General features: G+C 40.0%; 1 protein-coding gene across 1 annotated transcript in view; it reads right to left on the minus strand.

Moving 5' to 3' along the window:
- Positions 1 to 21,054, minus strand: part of LOC101467474 (F-BAR and double SH3 domains protein 2) — a 45,103-nt gene that overhangs the window by 7,818 nt on the left and 16,231 nt on the right. Inside the window, exons 4-11 of the mRNA XM_014413641.4 lie at positions 19,576 to 19,646; positions 17,548 to 17,692; positions 14,377 to 14,510; positions 11,555 to 11,609; positions 11,344 to 11,472; positions 11,140 to 11,262; positions 6,033 to 6,128; positions 1,837 to 1,953 (exon numbers count right to left, since the gene is read on the minus strand). Of these exons, the coding sequence (XP_014269127.1) occupies positions 1,837 to 1,953; positions 6,033 to 6,128; positions 11,140 to 11,262; positions 11,344 to 11,472; positions 11,555 to 11,609; positions 14,377 to 14,510; positions 17,548 to 17,692; positions 19,576 to 19,646 (870 nt within the window). The remainder of the gene's footprint in view (positions 1 to 1,836; positions 1,954 to 6,032; positions 6,129 to 11,139; positions 11,263 to 11,343; positions 11,473 to 11,554; positions 11,610 to 14,376; positions 14,511 to 17,547; positions 17,693 to 19,575; positions 19,647 to 21,054) is intronic.

A 21,054-nucleotide genomic window follows, 5' to 3' on the forward strand; every position in this document is an offset into this window, starting at 1 on the left:
GGAAACGGTCCAACAATAAAGCGATCAACATAACCAGGGACATCTGGAAACAGGTCGCTGCACGAGCTGTGCTCACTTATCTTAAACAAGCTTTCGCAATAAACCAGTGAGACGGAGCTCTTATCAATTTTATCCTTTCATGCCACAGTAAAATATGGAGAAGTTTATGATGCCGAGGTTTATTATTATCATCCAGCTGACCGGCTTCGCTGCATTAAAGGCCAAATTCCAGTTTAATGGAAAAAAGTGACACATCAGTGCATTTTGTACACTTCCTGCAAAGATTTTCCAGGGATTGTGTGAGTAAGGGATGACAAACCACATCAGAATAACTCCAAACCCAAACACAGACATAACACGCACGTTTAGATTCAGAGACTTAAACTTCCCACAGGATTTCCTTCTCTTTGCAGAACGTCACACTCATCATGTTCAAAGGGTCATTTTGACTCCTCTGGAATTGTAAAAACTGTTAAATTAAAATCCCATGATCATCATATTTCATGACTTTTCCTTATATGGGTTTATTCATTATATAGTGAAAGCAAAAGCAACAAAAATGACCACCACTCATACCTTTAACTGCTGAGGATATCATTTTGATAGGCATAGAAATTTATGTCAATGGCAATTTTATTTATAGATCACATTTCATTACATGCAAAATGTGCTTAAACAGAAGAGGCTCAAGGCAGTGAGAAAAAATAAAATAAAATTTAAAATAGAGATTGCAAATGGATTTTGATTAGAAGGCTGCAGTAACATGAGCCAGAGCTACCTAGACATGACTGATGGGTAAATATATTGCCTCAACTGCTGCTGTTGCAGGATGGGGGCAGGTCTAGCATTACATTTTTTCTCAATATGAAAACATGGACCAGCTAATTTTAACATATTTTTAAATCCACAGATTCTCCAAAAAAGCTACAGGATCTATTTTTAACAATAGAGGGCTCAACAAGTAATCTGTAGCTCTAAAACTAGCAGATTTTTACCTAAAAGAGAATTTAAACATCAACTTTGTGGGACCTTTTTTTTAAAGGTGTTTTATGTTTAAAACCTGAACTTGCCAATTTCTTTGCTTCGCTTTATGAATCTAACAAAACACAGAAAAGTTGTTTCTGTTGCTACGCTGGCACTGACCGGATTGTAACAGATGGACTTTCAGGACGTTTCTGTGTCGAACAGCCATCCAGTCAAATCGTCTCTTACACAACAAGAAAAGAACATGCTTATGTCATTACAATAAAGAAAACCTATCTCCTATGTGTGTCTGATGTTTTAAATATAACATCTTATTTGACTGACTGATTGATTCGATTTGAACTAATTTGGTTACTGGATCGCTGTGAATAACGATCACACGCTTTACTCGGAGCACAAGGACCAGTGTTACCTGCTGTGTTTTCAAATATCCACACCGTGCTTTAATCATTTACATACACCATGTGTAACTTAATTCACTGCACGGTGTCTGGACTGTTACACCATGTCAGCATTATAAACCCTTTCTTAGTCGTCTCATGAACAACATGGTTATATTTGTTTCTATTTTCTTCTAATCAATAAAAATATAATTAAACAATTTCAGCCCTCCCCCCCCTGCTGCATTTTATGACCCATTTGCACCACATGCATACAGAACAGAATATTGACACCCTATGTACTTATTGTTTTATTGTAATATAAGGAACTAATTGTATTACAGGGAGAAGTTGTGCACTGGATATGTGCACATTGAAAATAAAGTACTTCAGTAAACACACAGACTGACATGGTTACACCATCTTTGTCCTGATGCCTGCAGAAACTGTCTGTGTTTGATGAGGTTCTCACCTTCTGAGTGTGGATGATGCTCTTGTATTCTCGGGCCACGCGGCTCGCCCATTTCCTCGCTTCCTTATCCAGAGTGTGCTCCTCTGCCGTCCCGCTCTCTTTCTGCAGTTGCACCACCTACAGCGAAGGCAAACACACCAGCGTATAACAAAGAATGTTTTTACTAATAAGTAAGTATTATCATTCAGACAGTTTTTGAAGTGTTTTATTCTTCAGTGAATTTTAAATATTTTTTAAATCCCAGTCATCACTGAAATGTAAGTTACAGCTTTTTCCCCAATGATACAGATATGGGCTTTAAACTAACTGCCCTGATTTGCTCCAGGATGGCTGGTGAGTTTCAAGACTTCTGACGAGCCAGGTTTATATTTGTTGACTTTAAGGTGTGACGGTCTTCAGTTTTTATTTTCTTCTAAACCCCGACAAAATGAGTTAAGCCATTTCCACATGACATCAGCTGTGTGTCTGAATATGGAGGGGAGAGGCTGGGTGGAGGGAGTGTGGGGGTCAGTGCACTCTGGTGAGGCCCGCTCACAATGCCTCCTTTTCACAGATGGGCTGTTCACAGGGCCCGGCCTACCTCCTGCCCCTCCCTCCCAAACTCAGCTCTATTCCTTACCGGATCCCTCCGTCTGGTGCAAGTGGTATGAAGGGTGGGTGCAGGGGGAGGCAGGGGAGGCTCTCCACCACTAATGTTTTCTTTAGGAACAGGCTGCTGCTTGTTTGACTTCCAATGAAAACAACACCAGCGTTTGCAGTTTGAACAAATTGTCTAGTGTTGTCCGGCGGGGCAGAGGAGAAAAGGAGCGGCGGAGCTGGGCGGCAGAATCGGACTCTTTTACATCCACGAACGGGAGTCGTAACACATCGCTTGGCAGACCTGCGGCGTCACCTTACAGCCTGATAGGAAAATATTTTTGGACCAAAGCCGACATTTACATTAATTTTTATAGTGGGCAAAGAATCCAATAAAAGCCAAATGTGGCTGTAAAATTATTTAAAATAGACTTAAGGCCACAAGGAGACACTGTGGGCTTCATGAGCAGGTGCACCTGAATTGCACCCATGTCTGCAATGGGACTCGTAAAGGAGTTTAGGATGTGTATTTTATATACGCATATCTACTTTTATCACCTAAAGTGCAGCTCCCAGGGCAGATTTTGACCACAGCAGAGGTTTCAGACCTGAACTGGCACTGAAAAACGATCCAGGCAGTCAAGTTGAACTGAGAAATCCATAAAGCTGAGAGCGTAACAGATGCAAAACAGTCGGAGGGAAGCAAAGAAGGAAGGAAGGAAGAATTTAGCAACTCTGGAAAGTTATCTCAGCAGCATCATTTCACCAGCCATATTGTGGCAATCATGAGGTGAACAGCAGCATTTGATTTTCTGTAAACTTCTTACCTAACTTTAAAGGCTTGTTACATGTTACATGACCTGTTGCACAGGGCTATCATGTAGAAAGGGAGGTTCACACCTGCGGGTGTTTTATAAAATAAAAATCCTGGGTCATTCCACACACACATGACCCCACATGACCCCGTTACAATCAGCTGAATATATATGTGTAATAACTTTAGTACATTTTTATGAATTATAGGCGCAGAAAGTGCATAGTGGTGGGTTGAAATGTAAAACTTTTTCAACTGCGCTTTTGAAGATTCATAATTTTATAAGTACAGGAGATATCTATGTGAAATTAACAGGGCTGGAAAAACACATTAAAGCTCTGGTAAAAAACAAACAAACAAAAAAAAACTGCAAACAATCAACTTTAACCCACATGGCACAATCTAAAGCCAAAATCTTGTTTCCTTTAATCAACTTTGAGTTGTTTCAAGTAGTTTCAAACAGAAATCCTGCACCAATTTAATCTCTATGATGTGGAGAAACAGAAGCAAACATCAGTGCTGCCGGATGTTTTGTGTGTTTTCTATTAATTCACCGGCAAATACAGCATTTTGAGTAAAACTCTCAAAGCTCTTAACACGTGTGCTACCAAGTGAGTGCAAATGAAACTTCTCCATATTTATACCAGGATTATCTTCTAGCTGGCATCTGTCAGATATCAGTTAGGTAGATTTTGCCTGATGCTGCCGGATGGATTTTGATAGCCTCTAAAATGACTGAAATAGACCAGGTAATCGCAGATAAAGAAGACTGCAGATACTCTGTCTCTTTTCATAACCTTATGGCTCAAGATGAATAAACAACAAGTGTTTGGACTTCTAAAACGAGGCGAAACTCTTTGATTTAAAGCACAAGGCAAAACGAGAGCTTGGAAGCAAAAGTAAATGGAAAACAGTGACAGTCTTTTCCAGATTACTGTGTCTGTATCTTGTCTTATAATCACAGGTCATTTAGCAGTGAGGACAATGAGCTGAGACAATCTTTAAAGCACACGTTTATCTGTTTACACTTCCTGGAAGTGTGAAGTTCAGAGGAATAAGTGCGTGGTGTGCATTAACAATAAAAATGGAAAATGTCATTATATTGTGCAGATATTCCTCTGTGTTTAGGACAGCAACTAGTTAAGATATGCTTTTTAAAAGGTGTGTGTGTGTGTGTGTGTGTGTGTGTGTGTGTGTGTGTGTGTGTACTGAAGTGCAAATTAAAAGTAGAGGTTGTGCATTTATTTAGGAAGATAAACAGTCTGATAAAGTCGGAACAAACACGAGCTGGAAATAGTCCCACGGTGAGGAAATGAGACGACACATCTGTAAATAAAAACTAAAAATGGGAAATAATCTAAGTTCCTGTGCAGGGCGAGGAGTACAGTACAAAGTCAAGAGTTCACTGTTCTCCCTTCAGGCTCATAGTTCAGACTAACAAAGATAAAGACCAATCACGCAGGACTTATTATGTTTCCTGCTTTGACTTCTTACCCAGACTGTTCCATAATGTGTGTGCAGCACTTTTGTGATTAAAATATATTTAAATTAGTCGTTTATTTCAGTGCAGACAGATTATTGACACTCAAACAATGGAGCTACTTTGTCTGTTATTTACAAATTTTTAGAAAATTAGAAAAATTTGAACATTTTTTCCTGCTTGTGTATCAATTTAGAGGAAAAGTCATCCCCCAGCTTCTCAAGCTTCATACTCCAGTGATCATGAATGTCTAAAAACAAAAAATCTTTTCTGCATCTGGTATTGTTGAGATGTTTAACTCTGGACCAAAAAGGTGGATCTGCTCTGCCTAAAGCCGCTTTGAGCATCAAGGTCCTGAGCCGAGTCCAGTCCGGGCTTTTGTGGCCACGGCCAGCTCAGCTTTCAGGATGCCCGTGAGCTGCTTGTTCCACTCGTCTGATTTTGTATTGATTGTTGTCTAAACAAATTAAACTGTCATCTGTTGAGCTTTGTTCCACTTCTCAACAATCTCCTCTGATCTGTTTTCATTACAGCATTTTATCTGTGGTTTCCAACCTGTGCAGTTCAAACCTGAAGGATCCACATTTCACTTCACTTTTCTGTAGAAATTGATTTTCCAGTAAACTGATTAACACCTCCTGCCAACTAAATTAGTCAAACACGAACCTTATTTTATGCTACAAAATTTGTATTAAAAGCAACCCAAACACTTTGAGATTTGGATTTTAATCCATCCATCCATCCATTCACTTCCGCTTATCCTTTTCAGGGTCGCGGGGGGCACTGGAGCCTATCCCAGCTGTCATGGGGCGAGAGGCGGGGTACACCCTGGACAGGTCGCCAGTCTGTCGCAGGGCCAACACACAGAGACAGACAACCATTCACACTCACATTTACTCGCACATTCACACCTAGTGGCAATTTGGATTATCCAATTAACCTATCCCCACAAGCTGCATGTCTTTGGACGGTGGGAGGAAGCCGGAGTACCCGGAGAGAACCCACGCAAACACGGGGAGAACATGCAAACTCTACACAGAAAGACCCCGGCCTGATGGTGGAATTGAACTCAGGACCTTCTTGCTGTGCGGCAACAGTGCTAACCACCGTGCTGCCCTTGGATTTTAATCGTTTCAACAATTATTCTTCAAGTTTTACTTGAACATTTTAGAGAAATCATGTTAAGTTCTAGATTTTTAAGGTTGGGGATTTTATTCCTTGCATAATAAATACGAGTTTATCTTCTCCAATAATCACTAAAAGCAATCGCATGTGATATTTTATGCATTTAATAATGAATAAAAAGAGAAAAACATCAGTATTTACCGTGTCTGAGTCGACAGGCTGGAACATCAAGTCTGGTGCTTGCTGGAACGCCATGTTCTTCTGCACAAACAGCTGCTGGTGAAACTCCTGCAGAACCTGCATGTGTTTCAAGGGAACAGACAAAAATATACATATATACTTATTTAAGGTTTATCACAAGCTTACAAATCAGCCCATGTCTAAACCTGCATAATTAACACTTAGTAAAGCCTTTAGGGTTCAGGCTTGCTCCCTATTTAGTTTTAATTTCTTGTTCTATTTAAAATTAACTTTAAAAAAAAAGACCTCCAGCTGAATGAATTGTGGCCAGTGATCCGTGTAGCTTAGGGCCACATTTATAGTTTTTTATTTTCCAGTACTCCATCAGTTTATTTCTGCTGTATTAAGTTATTTGATTTGCTTATAAAATGAACCCAAATCAGCTTTTTATTATTTTACACAAGTCAAACGAAAGAAAACGCCAATAACAATTAAGAGAATGACCATAAAGCCGTTTCTGGTTACTATCAGCTGATCTGAATGCTGATGACCACTCTGGTGTTTGTGGTCACAGCCTGACATTAAAAACGTATCACAGGCTCGAGTTCACCGCCTGCCTATTTTCACACAGACTATTTTTAACTCTCCAGCTGCTGAAGGCTTAAAGAGACAGTAAACAAATTACATAACATATCACTGTAAGTAACACAGGTGAAGGTACAAACAGTTTTAATTCTAATTTCAGGTTTTTTCTAAAGCCAGCTAAAGCAGCCGGGGACTGGACCACCACCTGGACCATAAAGCTCTCTGCCCACCCGAGGGAGGACGAAGTACCTGTGTGGATATTTTAAGCTGAACTCATGGGGCACAGCTATCAGCTGTTCTGGAAAAAAAATAAACCTCCCCAGTACTGGTCCCAGGCTGGTAACTTTGGTCTTTTGAATTGTACTTAAGTTTGGCCCCTCATCAAGAACCAGTTGCCTTGGGGAGACCATACCAGGGGACAGCATAGCTTCTCCTCCTCAACTGTGATCATTCACAGAAAGGAAAGGAGCCAGTGTAGGTGGTTTGACTGGCATCTGAAATAGGAGGCCTCCAGAATGTCTCCTAGACGAGCTGGTAAGGGCAGACCAAACACACACTGGACACATTGGGACACATTATGTATCTCGTGGTATCCCAGTATTCGCTGCCTGTCTGTTGTCAGACGCATTTGTGTGACCATAAATACCACTTAAGTGGGAAAAGGAACTTCTGGACATCTCTGCTTGGACTGCTGACTCAAGTGTCAAAAAATGATTTGATAGAGGAACTTGTATCGGAAAAAAGAGGAGCAGGGTATTGATCCCTGATGATTTACCCGTCAGTCTACAGTCATACCTTTACCTATGGCTAAAATCTGACACAAATGAGCATCTTCTGAAGGATGTCTGAGCTCTGCCTTAGAAACATGATGAACAGCTGAGTTATTTGGAAAGCTACTCGTTTACACCGAAAGGCACCAGAGTGGCGGCTCACTGTTCTCCAGGAAGAGCAGGAGTAGGTGGCTGGGGAGGGGGACGTCTGGGCATCTGCTTAGATTGCTGCCCCATGACCGGACTCAGATAAGCAGGAGAAAATAGATGGAAGGAAATCAGGTTTAGTAATATCAGTTTTATATTCTTTAAATCAAAATCTCTGATGTATCATGACAAATATTTCATATTAAGGTCTTTATCTACTTTTATCTTTATCTCCACACAGTAACATTACATTATATTTTCTCATATCAGTATGAGATTACAACAACAGCTTTTTTTGGCCCCCAAACTCCAGATAAACAGGAAAAAGGAGCATTTGGACAGTCATTTGTCACAGTTTGGGTCAAATCTGGACAGAGCAGGCGGTGTATACACAACATTCTCAGTTTACTACTGAACTGAAACTATAGAGGAGAAAGAACTGGAGTATAAAAAATGAAACATTAATGCACTGTTGGGAGCAAACTGTGATAATAGCAATCTAAGTTCAACAATTGTATTTATCTGAGAGGCATTACTTTCCTCCCATCAGACCCGTAGAATACAATTTAAACTCACTTTAAACATGCTGTTGTGCAACCCCTGCTTTAAAATACCAAGCTTAGATTCTTCTGTGAAATGTCAAACCAAACTCCAGACTAACTTTTCAGTCTAAACTGGAAAAAAAAACCTTTTAGACCCAAATGAAGTCCTTCCTGGATGAACAAGCAATTTTGGAAGTGTTCCAATCTGGCACTAAAACTCACTGCAGCACTGAGTCCGCTCTGTTAAGACTTTTTAAATTACATTTTTTAGCAGCTGACTCGGGTGACTGTGTGCTGCTTGTGTTTTTGGACTTAACACCTGCCTTGGGCCATGGACACACCATAGACCATGAGATCTTTATCTATAGGTTGGTGTGGTGGGTGGGCATCACTGGCTAAGCTCTCTGGTGGTTTACGTCCTACCTCTCTGACAGAAGTTTCTGTGTCAGCACGGATGATTTTACCTCCACCTTTACTCCCATCCCTGGGGTGGGGGGCCACAAGGCTGAATTCTTGGACCTCTACTTTTCTCTCTGTACCTGCTGCCTCTTATTATTTTTCAGAAACACGGCATTTCTTTTCCTTGTTACAAGGATGACTGTCAAGTTTATTTCCCAGTAAAGCACATTGCTGTGTTCCCTGTTCAGCCTCACCTTGACCTCCTTATTGACATTGAGATGGACCATCATTACATATTTGGGTGATGATACCCAGTGGTAAAATACTGTCAAAATTAAGACGCTTCTCTTTAAATGCAATCTTAAAACAGTAACGCTTGCTCTTATAATAATCTCCTCCCACTGCTGCAATATGCTTCTTATTGGAATAAGCCAGGTCTCCTTTGCTGACCTACAGACGCTCGATTTGTAACAGGTACAAGTAAAGAAGAGCACATCACGTCAACTTTGGCTTCCCTTTACTAGCTTAAGGTTAATTTAAAAATACACTTACATTATTTTTAATAGTTATGCCCCATTAAAATGGGGAAAAACTATTAAAAATGAGATGTTGACTGTGACCTTACCTCTCTCTTTAAGCAGTCCTTTATTGTTAACGTCTACATCTCTTATGTATCTTTTACTCTCTGGCCTGTGTTTGTCTTTCATGTTTGGTTTTATTGTGTGGCCCTGTTGTTTTAAAGTGCTTTATAAATAAAAATTGGATCCTATGGTATATTTAGACCACAGAACTCAAAACAAACAATAAAACATTCATGAGAGTTTCGTCCAGTCAAATCAGAACGTCACTTTACGCAGAGCACACATAAGATCTGTTTCTGTGTTGACACAGGAAGCACATGGGCTGTAATGTGAGCCCTGCCGAAAACCGCTGCACCCACCGCTTCCCTCACTCTTCCCTCTGATTTGTTCAGATTCAGGCCTGAGCAGCAACAAGATGCCCCTCTGAAGGTGACCTGAGAGGCCAACGGGAGCAGCGTGTAACCAAGGAGCGGCAACGTAACTCAACCCATTTAAATTAATTAGCAGTTGGTGAGGCGCTCGACTTCAGCTCTTCTAAGGTTCGCAAAGCAAGTTACTGAATTTTTAGAGCCCTCCAAAAGTGATCAAAAGAAGGACTGATCCACATTTACAATAACAGACCTAATGACTACAGCACTGCACTGGGATCAACAATAGGACTGCATGAACATAAAAAACTGGGCCATCAGAGAAAGGTCAAAAACATAGATGGTATCTGAGAGATGGACTCAAAGTGAGCTTTTTCCCTCTGCCACGTTACATTTCTGTAGCCAGAAGTTACCAAATTCGGATGAGAGGGTGGATTGCTATCATGCATATATATGTATATATATGTACTGCTAAGTGGCAGATTAAAAACTATAGAAGTATAGACTTCTTGGATGGTCTGTGTTAGGGTTAAACATCAATCAAACCAGTCACAACACAGTCAACTCCAGTCTCTACATGGATGGCTTATGGAATAAAGTCATCCCTCCCAGAGTTCTTAGAAAAGGAGAAACTATCCATAAAGACCAAACTACTTTATATACTAGGCTGTAAACATGCTTATAAGTGTACGGGGACTGATTCATTTACTTTGAGACTGACTCCAACAACCTCGTGACATGACTGGTGAGCTTCTCAGTGTGTCAACAGTAGGCATAACCAGTGCCAGTGTTTATTTTACTCCTACATCATAAGTGTCATTATTGCAAAGCTGTATCAAACACAGCTTGTTCAAGCATAACTATGCATATTTTTGAAAAAACTGTTTTGGTTTTGCCAAAATTACGTTTGTGTCCAAAGTAAATTTTGAATTTTAGGACCAGATGCAGTAAACACCTTACAGCATAAACTGACTGACAAAAATATTTTTACACAGAAAGCCAAGTGGTTTAACAAAACCCAGTCTATTATACACAAAAAAGTGCTGCACATGTTCCAGCTTTATTCCTGGAAAATGTGGTGGACACAGTTTATAATATAGTCTGACTCATCTTTCATTTAATATCAGTCTGTAGTCCTTAGCGGTAACTTTAAACCTTACTCTAATGACATACAACCAGAGCGGCCAGGCCTTTCAAACAACAGCTGAAGTTACAGAAAAACAAAACAAACATGCAGCTGCACACATGAAGATACGTTGATATCTTTGGTACAAGCATTTATTTCAGGATAAAATTAAAAATGTATTTATTTACAGTGTGATTTTCTGGTCTTACTGACCCACTACAAGCCACAGTCACCCTTTTTTCTGACACAGCGCTTTATCTTAACTAACGCTGGGTTGTGGGAAGGCTGGAGTCTATCCCAGCCGTCACAGGGTGAGATGCGGGGTTACACCCTGGACAGGCTGACAGTCCAGTACAGTCCAGTCGAGTTTTTGCAAACCACTTGGAGTCTACCTAAAAAACGCATGCTTAGCTGTTACATCTGACTCACTCTCACATTCACACCTACAACCACAGTGTTACGGTTAATCACAGCACCACCATGCTCTCTTACTCCACATTCAGCTTTAAGGTTAAGCAGGTTAATTAACTACAAACGGGTCTCTGTACCTGACTATTTGGTACAGACATGGGTGTGAGGTGGTGGATGTCCTGCAGGCTTTAAGACTCACCCCATTTGAGCTGTTGAGGATCTGGTTGAAGATGTTGTGGACAGCCTGGTAGGCTTCTAGCTCTGTCTGACACAGTGACACCAGGTAATCCTTTACCTGCTCGTAGATCCTCCCATCTAAAATCTGTATACAGTGATAGAAAGGTGTGTTTAGATTTACACCACGTCTCCTTTCACCCACCAATTCAGATGTATATATGCTCACCTTGATGCAGTCAATGAGGTCTGTGTTGTAGTAGCGCTGCTGGTGCGCATTCGCGGCTGCAAGCATGAGAAGGTAGTCGTTTCTGGCGTGCGTGGCTTTGGAGTTGCACTCGCTCCGCTTTGCTTTCAGCTAGAAGAGGAAGAAACGTTTAAACAGCTCATACAACAAAAACACCACTAAACGTTGGGCTCGTGGACTCAAGATCTTATACCTTTACGCTGGCCCTCTGAAGACTGGATCTGGACTGGAAGAGACTCAGCTTTGACCTGCAGAGAAGATACAAAATCATTTCTCTTTGGTTTTTAACATGAGCATCAATGTTTTGCCTTTTCCAGTTTAACCAAGTAATCAAATTTAGGCTGACAACATAAAAAAGGAGCCTCAGTTGGATGTGCAATTACAATAAGTACAAGAATGTACCAAAAGGTGTCAATACCTCACATGGAGGAGAGGTCAAGTTCAGGGACAGTTATTTAAGGTGAGCCCAACAACTGCCCATGTAGAAACATCTATCAATCAAACAGGCCACGCCCCTAAATCCAATAGCCAGGTACTCACAAAACAAATAAATAATTAAAACAAAATAAAACTCATTCTCTGTGCTGTTAGGAAAAGGAAAAATACCCACAGAGGCAAAAACTGCGAATGGCACTTTACATTAGTTAGCCATCAAGTGTGTAGATAAGCTGAGGTTGCAGTAAAGTAATTAATGAAACAGAAGAGTGTTGATAAACTACGAAACGAGCCTGACTCTAGAAGGAGATTATACTCTGTGGTCATGGATGAGAGGCCTTTCGTTTTATAATTTTATCAAATCTGCTTCATGTCTGCTTGAGAGACACAGGAGCAGCTCATGAACTATAGCGTTGTATCTTATTTGTCTCATTATGACAAATTAAAACCTACATTAGAAGGAAGTAAAAATCGAAAGACAGCAGAACAATCAAAACAATGGAATCTGTGTAATGACCATTAACACTACTACAGTGACACATTTAATACCCACGTTACTCTGCTGGAAGCGGATTGTTTACAAAATTAACATATGTGCATTTTGAACATGATATTTCCTTTTAATTTTAATGCTTGTTTAATGTTTGATGGTAATTACCTTTGTCCACCTATAGTAAATCAAAAATTAAAATCCATGCTCTTGTTTAATCAGGTAACTCAGTCAGATGACTTTTATCTAATGCAGTTTGAGCCTCAATATTTATTTCCAAATAATTATTGGAATTTTAACCTCATGGCACACCTGCAGTAATGTCGAAAACTACAAGAGATTCCCTTCCACAGTGTGACCACGAACAAAGATATCACTATAGTCATTTCACATTGCTTCTTTTTTTCCTCTGATTTATAGTTTGAACCCAACTTTAGACATATTGTAAACAAGAAACACATCATTATCACCTGTTTAACTCCTGGAGAATAACACGATATATATACAAATAACCAGGTCTCTCATTTGATTTTTATGCATGCGCAGGGTGGATGAAACGACGGCAGGAAGAAGAGTAAATAATCGTTTCCACTGCTGAATGTTTAAACCAAGCTGCTATCATAATGCCTTTAAGATAATAAAGAGATCCACTTTGATAAAAAAAATAAATCTGAGCAAAGGCTGGAACTGATTACAGACCTGCTGCTTCCAATTTAAACCCTGACGATGTGCAATAACAGCTGCATGAGTGTAAACAATTGTGAGCAGAGCAGTTTGTGTGAAATTATTAAACTTTAGTCTTCTCTTCTTACTGGAGTGTTTCATTCTGCAGATTTTCAAAAGGCAAACCTCAGAGGAGTCATCTGAGAATGTGTGCGTGTGTGGACACAACAGACCAGAAAAACACAGCATTTCTAGTATTATTTGTAAGTGGTGGCCCAGCTATCAATCCTCTCCGACAGCCTGGTAATAAACTTTCCTGATGAGCAGAAAAATGTCTGCTATGTGGTGAGTCAAAGTGCCAGCTGTTCATGTCGTGCCAGGCCAAAGTGCCTCCATCGAGTCATGCAAAGAGCCTGAGAGCTGCTTGTTTGATAAAACTAAAAAAATGTTGTTTTTTTAGAATTTTCTTCTCTCGACTAAAATGTGCTTTGATTTTCGTTGGAACTTTTGATCCACTCAGAGCAAAATAATGTGCTCAGATCTGAATTTAAGAGCTGATTTGTGACATCTGATTTGGAAACTATTTCTGTTAACTTAAACCTCGGAAATTTCTCTTGTTTTCAGTGAAATAGGAGAGATTATGTCGAAGTTTTGCAAGTTTTTAATACGAAGGAGTTTTCAGTGACAGAAGGAAGGCAAATCAATTAATTTACAGAAGAACCCCAGTACATACAAGTTATAATTTTTTGCTGTGCTTTTCAGCAAAACTGGAGTTTGTTCTAATTAACTGATCTGCAAACAGGCGTCAACAACATCACCGTCATATTATTAATCAGTTTATTTCCAGTCCAGCATGGCAGTCTGCTTTTTCTGACTCCCTTTGAGTGACTTCAAGACACTTTTCAATTTAGTCACGGAGAAATAATTGTAAAAATACACAAGAGGTTTTTATTTCTGATTTGACTGAGAAACTGAGAAACTCCACACATATTGGCTCACAGGTTGTGAAAAAAAGCGGATAGCCCATGACGATACCTCTTTCTGACTCTTAGGATCACTGTAATTTACCAAATGCACTTTATTTCATTCAGTGTGATCTAAAATTAGACACTGAGTCCATAAACTTGTCAGGAAAGTGCTTACAGAGGTCACAGACCAAAGGGACATTTTCCCGTAGCCATGTGTGGATCAAACGTTACAGTTAGAAGTGCTGCCAATGAGAGAGAGAGGTGAAAGTTTTTCAAAATAAATGACAGAAAGTCATGAATCTGTCTGATTTTTGGTACAGAAAAGAAGATAGATACCATTTTACCATTACTACCCTGAGCTACTGAGGACATTTTCCACAAACAAATACTTATCATTAAACTGTAGGGTTTTTACTTTAGAATAGTCTAACAAAGAGAGTAGAGTAATTTGGATCATACTTTGCGTCCAGCTCTGCCTTCTCTCGGACTGCCTGCGCCATCGTCTCGGCCTCCTGGTACTTCTTCCTGCTCTTGGTCAGCTCCTTCACCGACTCCTGCAGCTCAGCTTGGACCACAGTCAGCTGCTCAATACACTGATGACATCAAATTGGAGACATCGAGAACAAAAAACAAAACAAATAAGGGCTTTTACATCTACATGCAACCACTGAGAAATATGCAAATACCCTTCAGGCATATCTATACAACACATGGAGTGAGTAATGACATCATGGCACACGCTACATACAGGAGCTTTGATGGAAACTCCCAAAAAGGTGAGGCCCAACAAGAGCAGCACTGTAGGCTGCAGGCAAGGCAAGGCAAGGCAAGGCAAGGCAAGTTTATTTGTATAGCACAATTCAACAACAAGGTGATTCAAAGTGCTTTACAGAGACATTAGAAACAAGAACAAATAAAAAGCATGATTTAAAATTGAATAAAACAAGCAAATAAACTAACTAACTAATTAACAAACAAACAAACAAACAAACAACAGTATATAAAATCAAAACAGATAAAATCAGAACAGTAGATAAAATCAGTAGTTAAATGTAAGTTTTGAAATTTAAGCTTAAAGTGTGGATTTGGTGCTTTATTCAAATGCAGCTGAGAACAGGTGAGTCTTCAACCTGGATTTAAATAAACTGAGTGTTTCAGCTGATCTGAGGCTTTGGAACGTGGCCATTAGAAACCAGAACGTGGCACAGAGGCGTCAGACATTACGATGAGGAAAAAAACTCCAGACGTGCAGAGCTAACTGCAGAGCTGATAGCAACTCTAAATGATAATAGGAGACAGTATTGTGAACTCTGCCCTTCAAAGGCTGACTGTTTATTACACCGTTTACAAGAACCTGCACTTTCCACTGGGTAGTAACACTGACCTGAAGACGAGGAAGATGTGACTATGTCTACTCTGCAACGTCATCGTTGTGATGGATTTTTACCAGAAAGTGACGCTGCGTTCCAGGAGCACCATAACGGCAAGCCTGTCTGAAGTTATGAAGTTTCTTTTTTAGTGACTCGCCTGCTCAGATGTTTGCTCCCTCCTGTGAGCACTCTTTTCCCATTAACCTTCATTTTGTATGTCTTGAACAGTCCTCCTTTCAGTACATACACCCTCTCGTCTCAAAAACTGCCTGACTTTCAAAATAAACTTTAACTAGGAATACATAAAGTTATGTGAAAATACAAAGTTTTGTGTATCAGAGCACAACAAAAATTAAGAAAATCATCTGGTCCTTACCAAGTCCTAATAAATTAGGTAATTACAAGCTCAGATGAATAATAACACATGACATATTCCACTGTCATTTATTTAAAAAGATCTAAACACACCCTTACCTCCTCTGTGCGAATTAAGAGGGTAAGTAGTAGCCAGGTGCTACTTAATCAACTGTGATCACCTCAATTAAAGCAGAAGTTTTTGCAAGTTTTCAGGTCTGAAGCTTTCAGGTGTGTAATAACACAAAGCCCCAAACTTACCAGGAGTCAGTGTTCCAGCAAAATCACCACAAGGTCAGACTATCAGCACAAACACCTCAAACCAACTGTCAGCACAGCAGTTAAGGGGTCATGATCTGGGCTTGTTTTGCAGCCACAGGAACTGGGCACTTTCCAGAACTCCTCCGTATAACAAAGTACTCTAGATTTAGAGCTGTTCAATAGCTGAAGCTTGGCTGAATTTAAATCATGCAGCAGGACAATGATTATGAGCACAGAAGTAAATCTACAATCGAATGGCCTAATAAGAAATTAATCATAATGTTGGAATGGCCCATCAAAGTCCAGACCTCAACTTGACTGAAAAACTGTGGTGGGAGCTTAATAGAGCTGCACATAAATGAATGCCTGCAAATCCCAACTTTTCAAGCAGAGAGGGTTAAAATTCCCCTATAATGTGAGAGACTGAATAATTCAGAAAACAATTACTTCAAGTTATAGATCCACCTTTAGCAGCTACCGAATCACGCAGTGTACTTAGTTTTTCTACACACTTCATAAGCATGTTGACTTAGTGTTTACACAACGACACAGTTCAATATGATTATTTTATATTATGTTTTCTTTCAGTTTGGGCTGGACTGACATGGTCACCATATGGGCAAACCCATGTGTGTCTTAAACCACATCTGTGTGGTCCTGTGTGCAGCCACAGGTTCAGCCACTGGTAACTGATAATTACCGATGCCTGCTCCTTATCAGAAACTTTCACATAATGCAAACAGTCTGACAGATTCTGTTGAAGTCGGCCATGGTTCTCTCAGAAGTGGAATTTAGCTTGTGGCACCACAACCTAATGTTGGCGTCAGCCAACTTCTCCAGACACTTGGGCTGAGGGCTGTTGAAGCCAAACGTTAGGAAGCTTTAGGTGTTATGTTGTCCTTTGATTTGCCCATAAAAGAAAGGGATTCATTTTCCATCTTATCAACCTTACTGATGTTAAACAGGGCCTTTCATGTGTCACAATTAAATAACCCCCACCATGCAGAAAGTACATAAACAAACTGGGGTTAACATCATATTTTTAAACTATTTTTCAGGATAATTAGTACTATATAGCAATTTAACAACTTTATCACAACATTTTTTTCCCCATTTTGTGCTGCAATCATAACTGATGCACACTATCTGGGGATGACAGCACTACACGAAATGGAAAAAAGGGCAGATAAAAATGACATCAGGGAAAACTGCAGTCGAGCAGTCTGTGACTTCATCATTGTTTTACAGAAACAGGCAAGTATGAAAAGCAGAACTTTATCATTAGTGTGTGGGCATGTCACACCATTTGTGTGTTGTGTGTTAAAAATAATAAAAGCCACTTTGTTCCTGTTGGTGTGCATGAAATAGGAAGCCAGCCGACTTGACTTCAGCTTCCACTGTTACAATTTTCAGGTGGTTGTTTGAGGACAGAAGGCGTCTTCGGATTTAGTTCACGAGAGCCATTAACATCTGGTTAAACAGCATTATTTAGTGTCTGAAGGTCTAAACAGTAACCAATGTGAGCATCATGCTTCTAAAACCATCAACTTCCCTTTTTCACTTTGGGGAAACAAGATAAACACCCTGCATTGCATCAGTACAGCAGTGCACGTCAATGTAAGGACAGAAGTGAGACCTGCAATACCTTCCTAAGCTGCTGCTCCTTCTGCAGTCGTGCTGTCTTGGCTGCGTCGGCCACCTGGACTTTGTAGTTGTCGCAGGTGCTTATTCTGGACTGCGTTGCCTGGACCATACCCTCCAAATAGGCCCTCCAAACACAATACATGTTCCTAAAAACAAACAAACGCAGATTGATGCAGTGAGACATTTTTCGCCATAACGAATGGTAAGTGAGTAACTAAACAGCTAGAGATGCACTATTAAACAAAATAGGATATGGTCTGACGTCCCATCGGGCTATTGCGTGAACTCAAATGTATGACGACCCTGCAAACAAGCAAACAATCCAAAATTCTCCCTGATTTGAACCAACAATGATAAATGTGTGAGTAAATACGGGCAACAACCTGTATACAGGAAGGATGGAAAGTCTAGGCTTCATTATTTACTAACATAATTATTTAAGACTAGATGTTTAGTCTGTTTGTGATTAATGAGAAATGTATGTTATAAATTCCCACAGGCCAAAATGACGTCCATGCCCGATATAATCAGCTCACTGTTATGTGACATTTGACAAGCTGGATTTCAGTGTTTCAGACGCCCAGCTGTTTTAACCACCACCCAAATACATTTTTTCTTTCTTTTTTTTTTTTTTTTCAATCACCCGAGATAACATCGTCATTGACTTATTGTCGAACAATACCCTTGCTTTTACTTTGAAAGTTCAGCCGCTGCTATCAAGCTGTTGGAATGCTGGTTAGGTCACTGCTGTGGTGGTCCTCCGTCAAATAAAGGAGGAACAACTTTAACTACAACCTGAAGCAGGTGGAGAGCTCGTGATATATCTGATACCCTGAGCTCAGAGCAGAATAAACTACTGCAAAAATGAAACATATTTAGTGTTTTTTCTGTATCTTCTCTCAGAGTTATGGAGTAAAGACAGTTTAGCAATCTAAACCAAAGGGATGGAAATAGGAGTCTGAGGCTGGCTCTTAAAGCTGGATCAAGTATCAGTGACAATGGTCAGATCTATTTAATTCAACTCTATGCTGTTCTTTGTTTTATGTGCTGAGTAAAGGATGGAGGAAGCACAGCATGGCAACCTGCAGGTATTTCCTACCTGCTCCAACAAATTTTATTTCTCTTTTTTAAATTTTAATTGCAAACTGTGGTCGAAGTGAGCTGACACGACGTAAAAGATCTGGTGACAACAATGCTTTGGTTCGCCTTCTCTCCCTAGTTTACTTTCACTGTCATTGTGTTCGGCCAGGTAGAAGTTATCTCTAGACTATATTCTAGACAACGTCATAAAAGGGAAAAAAAATGTCCTATTCTGATTGCACAGAGTTAGTGTTTCCACTGATGACTTGAGATCAAAGGGTTAATGTCAGAGGTAGAATCCAGGAAGACCTTGGCGTGTTGTAACACTTGTTGTAATGCATTTATTGCGCTTACTGTATGACAACATGTTGTCACCTCAGTTAATGCTATTTCCTTTCAGCTGTGTCTGTCAGCTTCACACCCAACGCATGAATGTGAGAAAGTTCAGGAAAGGGAGAAACCGTGTGACCGTAAATGACAGCAGTGTGCAGCAGCCTGATGACTCTCTCTCTCTCTCTGTTTATTAATTTTATATAGTTGGATGTATTGTTCAGTCATATCTTATTTTACCAAGTTAGGAAAGCCATTTTACGTTGCATTACATGTAAAGGAGTGATTCACAACTTAGCACTAGTTTTAGATCAAATACCCAAAGCGAGGCGCTGGTATCGTTGCAGAAAGGGAAAAAGTTGTACTTGTGCATGTCTATAATAATAATAATGAGACCAGAAAAGATTAAATTCAAGAGAAATTATTGTCATAGTATGAGATGAACGTGCCATGTTTTATCTTTTCTTGATGTGATTGAGAGTGCATAAAATTTTAACAAGGACCCCTCACCACAGCTTAACCCCCCCAACCCCACACACAAAAACAACAACAATAAACAAAATCAATAAACAATAAACAGTCCAAAGCAGCATCTGTGTGTTTTGGAGAAGGAATTTACCTGTGGTCTGACGGTTCTTCTGTCTCTGGCCATTCTCTCTTTAAATACTGATTTGCCAGCTTCTGCAGGGCCTGCAAAAGAGGAAGTGAAAAACAAAAGCAGCGGTGACCTTTCACCTTTGACACCACTCCACATTTCACACGTCTCTTCTTCACAGAAGATGCACTCAGAGGACTGTGACCCTCCCTGACCTTGTCCTATAAACCAGCGGGTGGGCAGAGCACGAAGAGACAAACTCTACTCTACCCTTCAGGCACAGATAGAGTAAACTCAATAAAAACAGCTGTGATAAAAGTAAGCCATATGAAACTGTCCACATTCACTATAAAGTATGTTCTCTATGGAATGACTTCACAGTGCATGGACTCGTTCACCTGTCAGCCAGAGCCTTGTTTGGATGCTGGCTCACTTGCTGGTTTTTATGCTGACGTGGGCTCTTTTTTTTTTAGCAGAAAAATGTAATTTATTTAGACCACATTCAGCCCTGGAGATATATTAGGTTCCTCCACCTCAGCCAATGGTGAGGTTAACCTTTGAAGGGCCAAAATAGCAGGACAGGGTGAGAGCAGGAGAAGACTGAGTATGTTTGGTATGTCAGAGAGGTGCGCTAACCTGAATAAACTGACGAAAAGCAAACATGAATATCTTTAGTAGGGCTGCCACAAACGATTATTTTGATAGTCGACTAGTCACCGATTATTTTTGCGATTAGTCGACTAATCAGATCATCATCCATTAGACGTAAAACTACAGCTTATTGCACCAGCAGCATCTGCTCTTATATAACTATCATTAGCTTACAGCTTTAAGTGTTTAAGGTCTGTGCTAACTAAAAATAAAGACAAGATGATAGTTTATTCAATTTTAATGAAATTTGCAGATTGTTTCGGTGAAGATTAATAAACTCCTTGCTATCTAAAATATAACAGGACACTGGAGTATATTCTGGAGCATCTCACACTTCTGATAATCAGCTGTCTGCTTGACGTTTATTCAGCTGTGTAAAAACTATAACTTTAATCTCAGACAAACTGATTTACTCAGGAACAAATAAAATACTAAAAAAAAAAAAAGCCAAACAATAACATTTTAAGTTATCTAAGTGACTCATATATATTTAACCTGAGTAGCGAAAGACGGCGGTGGGTTTGAAAACGATTTGCGGGGAGTCCGGTGTTCTCACGGCGCTAGTGAGCCTAGCCCCCGGCTCGCTATCGAGCTAGTGGGTAACAGATGTCTCCGAAAACGTCGGAGCGCTTTTGAAAATATGTGGTGTCCTGATAAACTGAGCAGATATTTGAGGTTTACACAGCTACATTCTCGCCTGAAAATATGTTAAACGTTTATTTTGTGACCCAGAAAGAATAATAAGAGTAACATTAAAACTAACTAGCTGCCGCCATTGTTGGAAACTGCGCCGGGCCGCGCTATGAATTCTGGGACACAGCTGCTTCTTCTTCTTCTTCTTCTTCTTCTTCT

This window comes from Maylandia zebra, linkage group LG10 (assembly GCF_041146795.1).
Source record: "Maylandia zebra isolate NMK-2024a linkage group LG10, Mzebra_GT3a, whole genome shotgun sequence".
Lineage (NCBI taxonomy): Eukaryota > Metazoa > Chordata > Actinopteri > Cichliformes > Cichlidae > Maylandia > Maylandia zebra.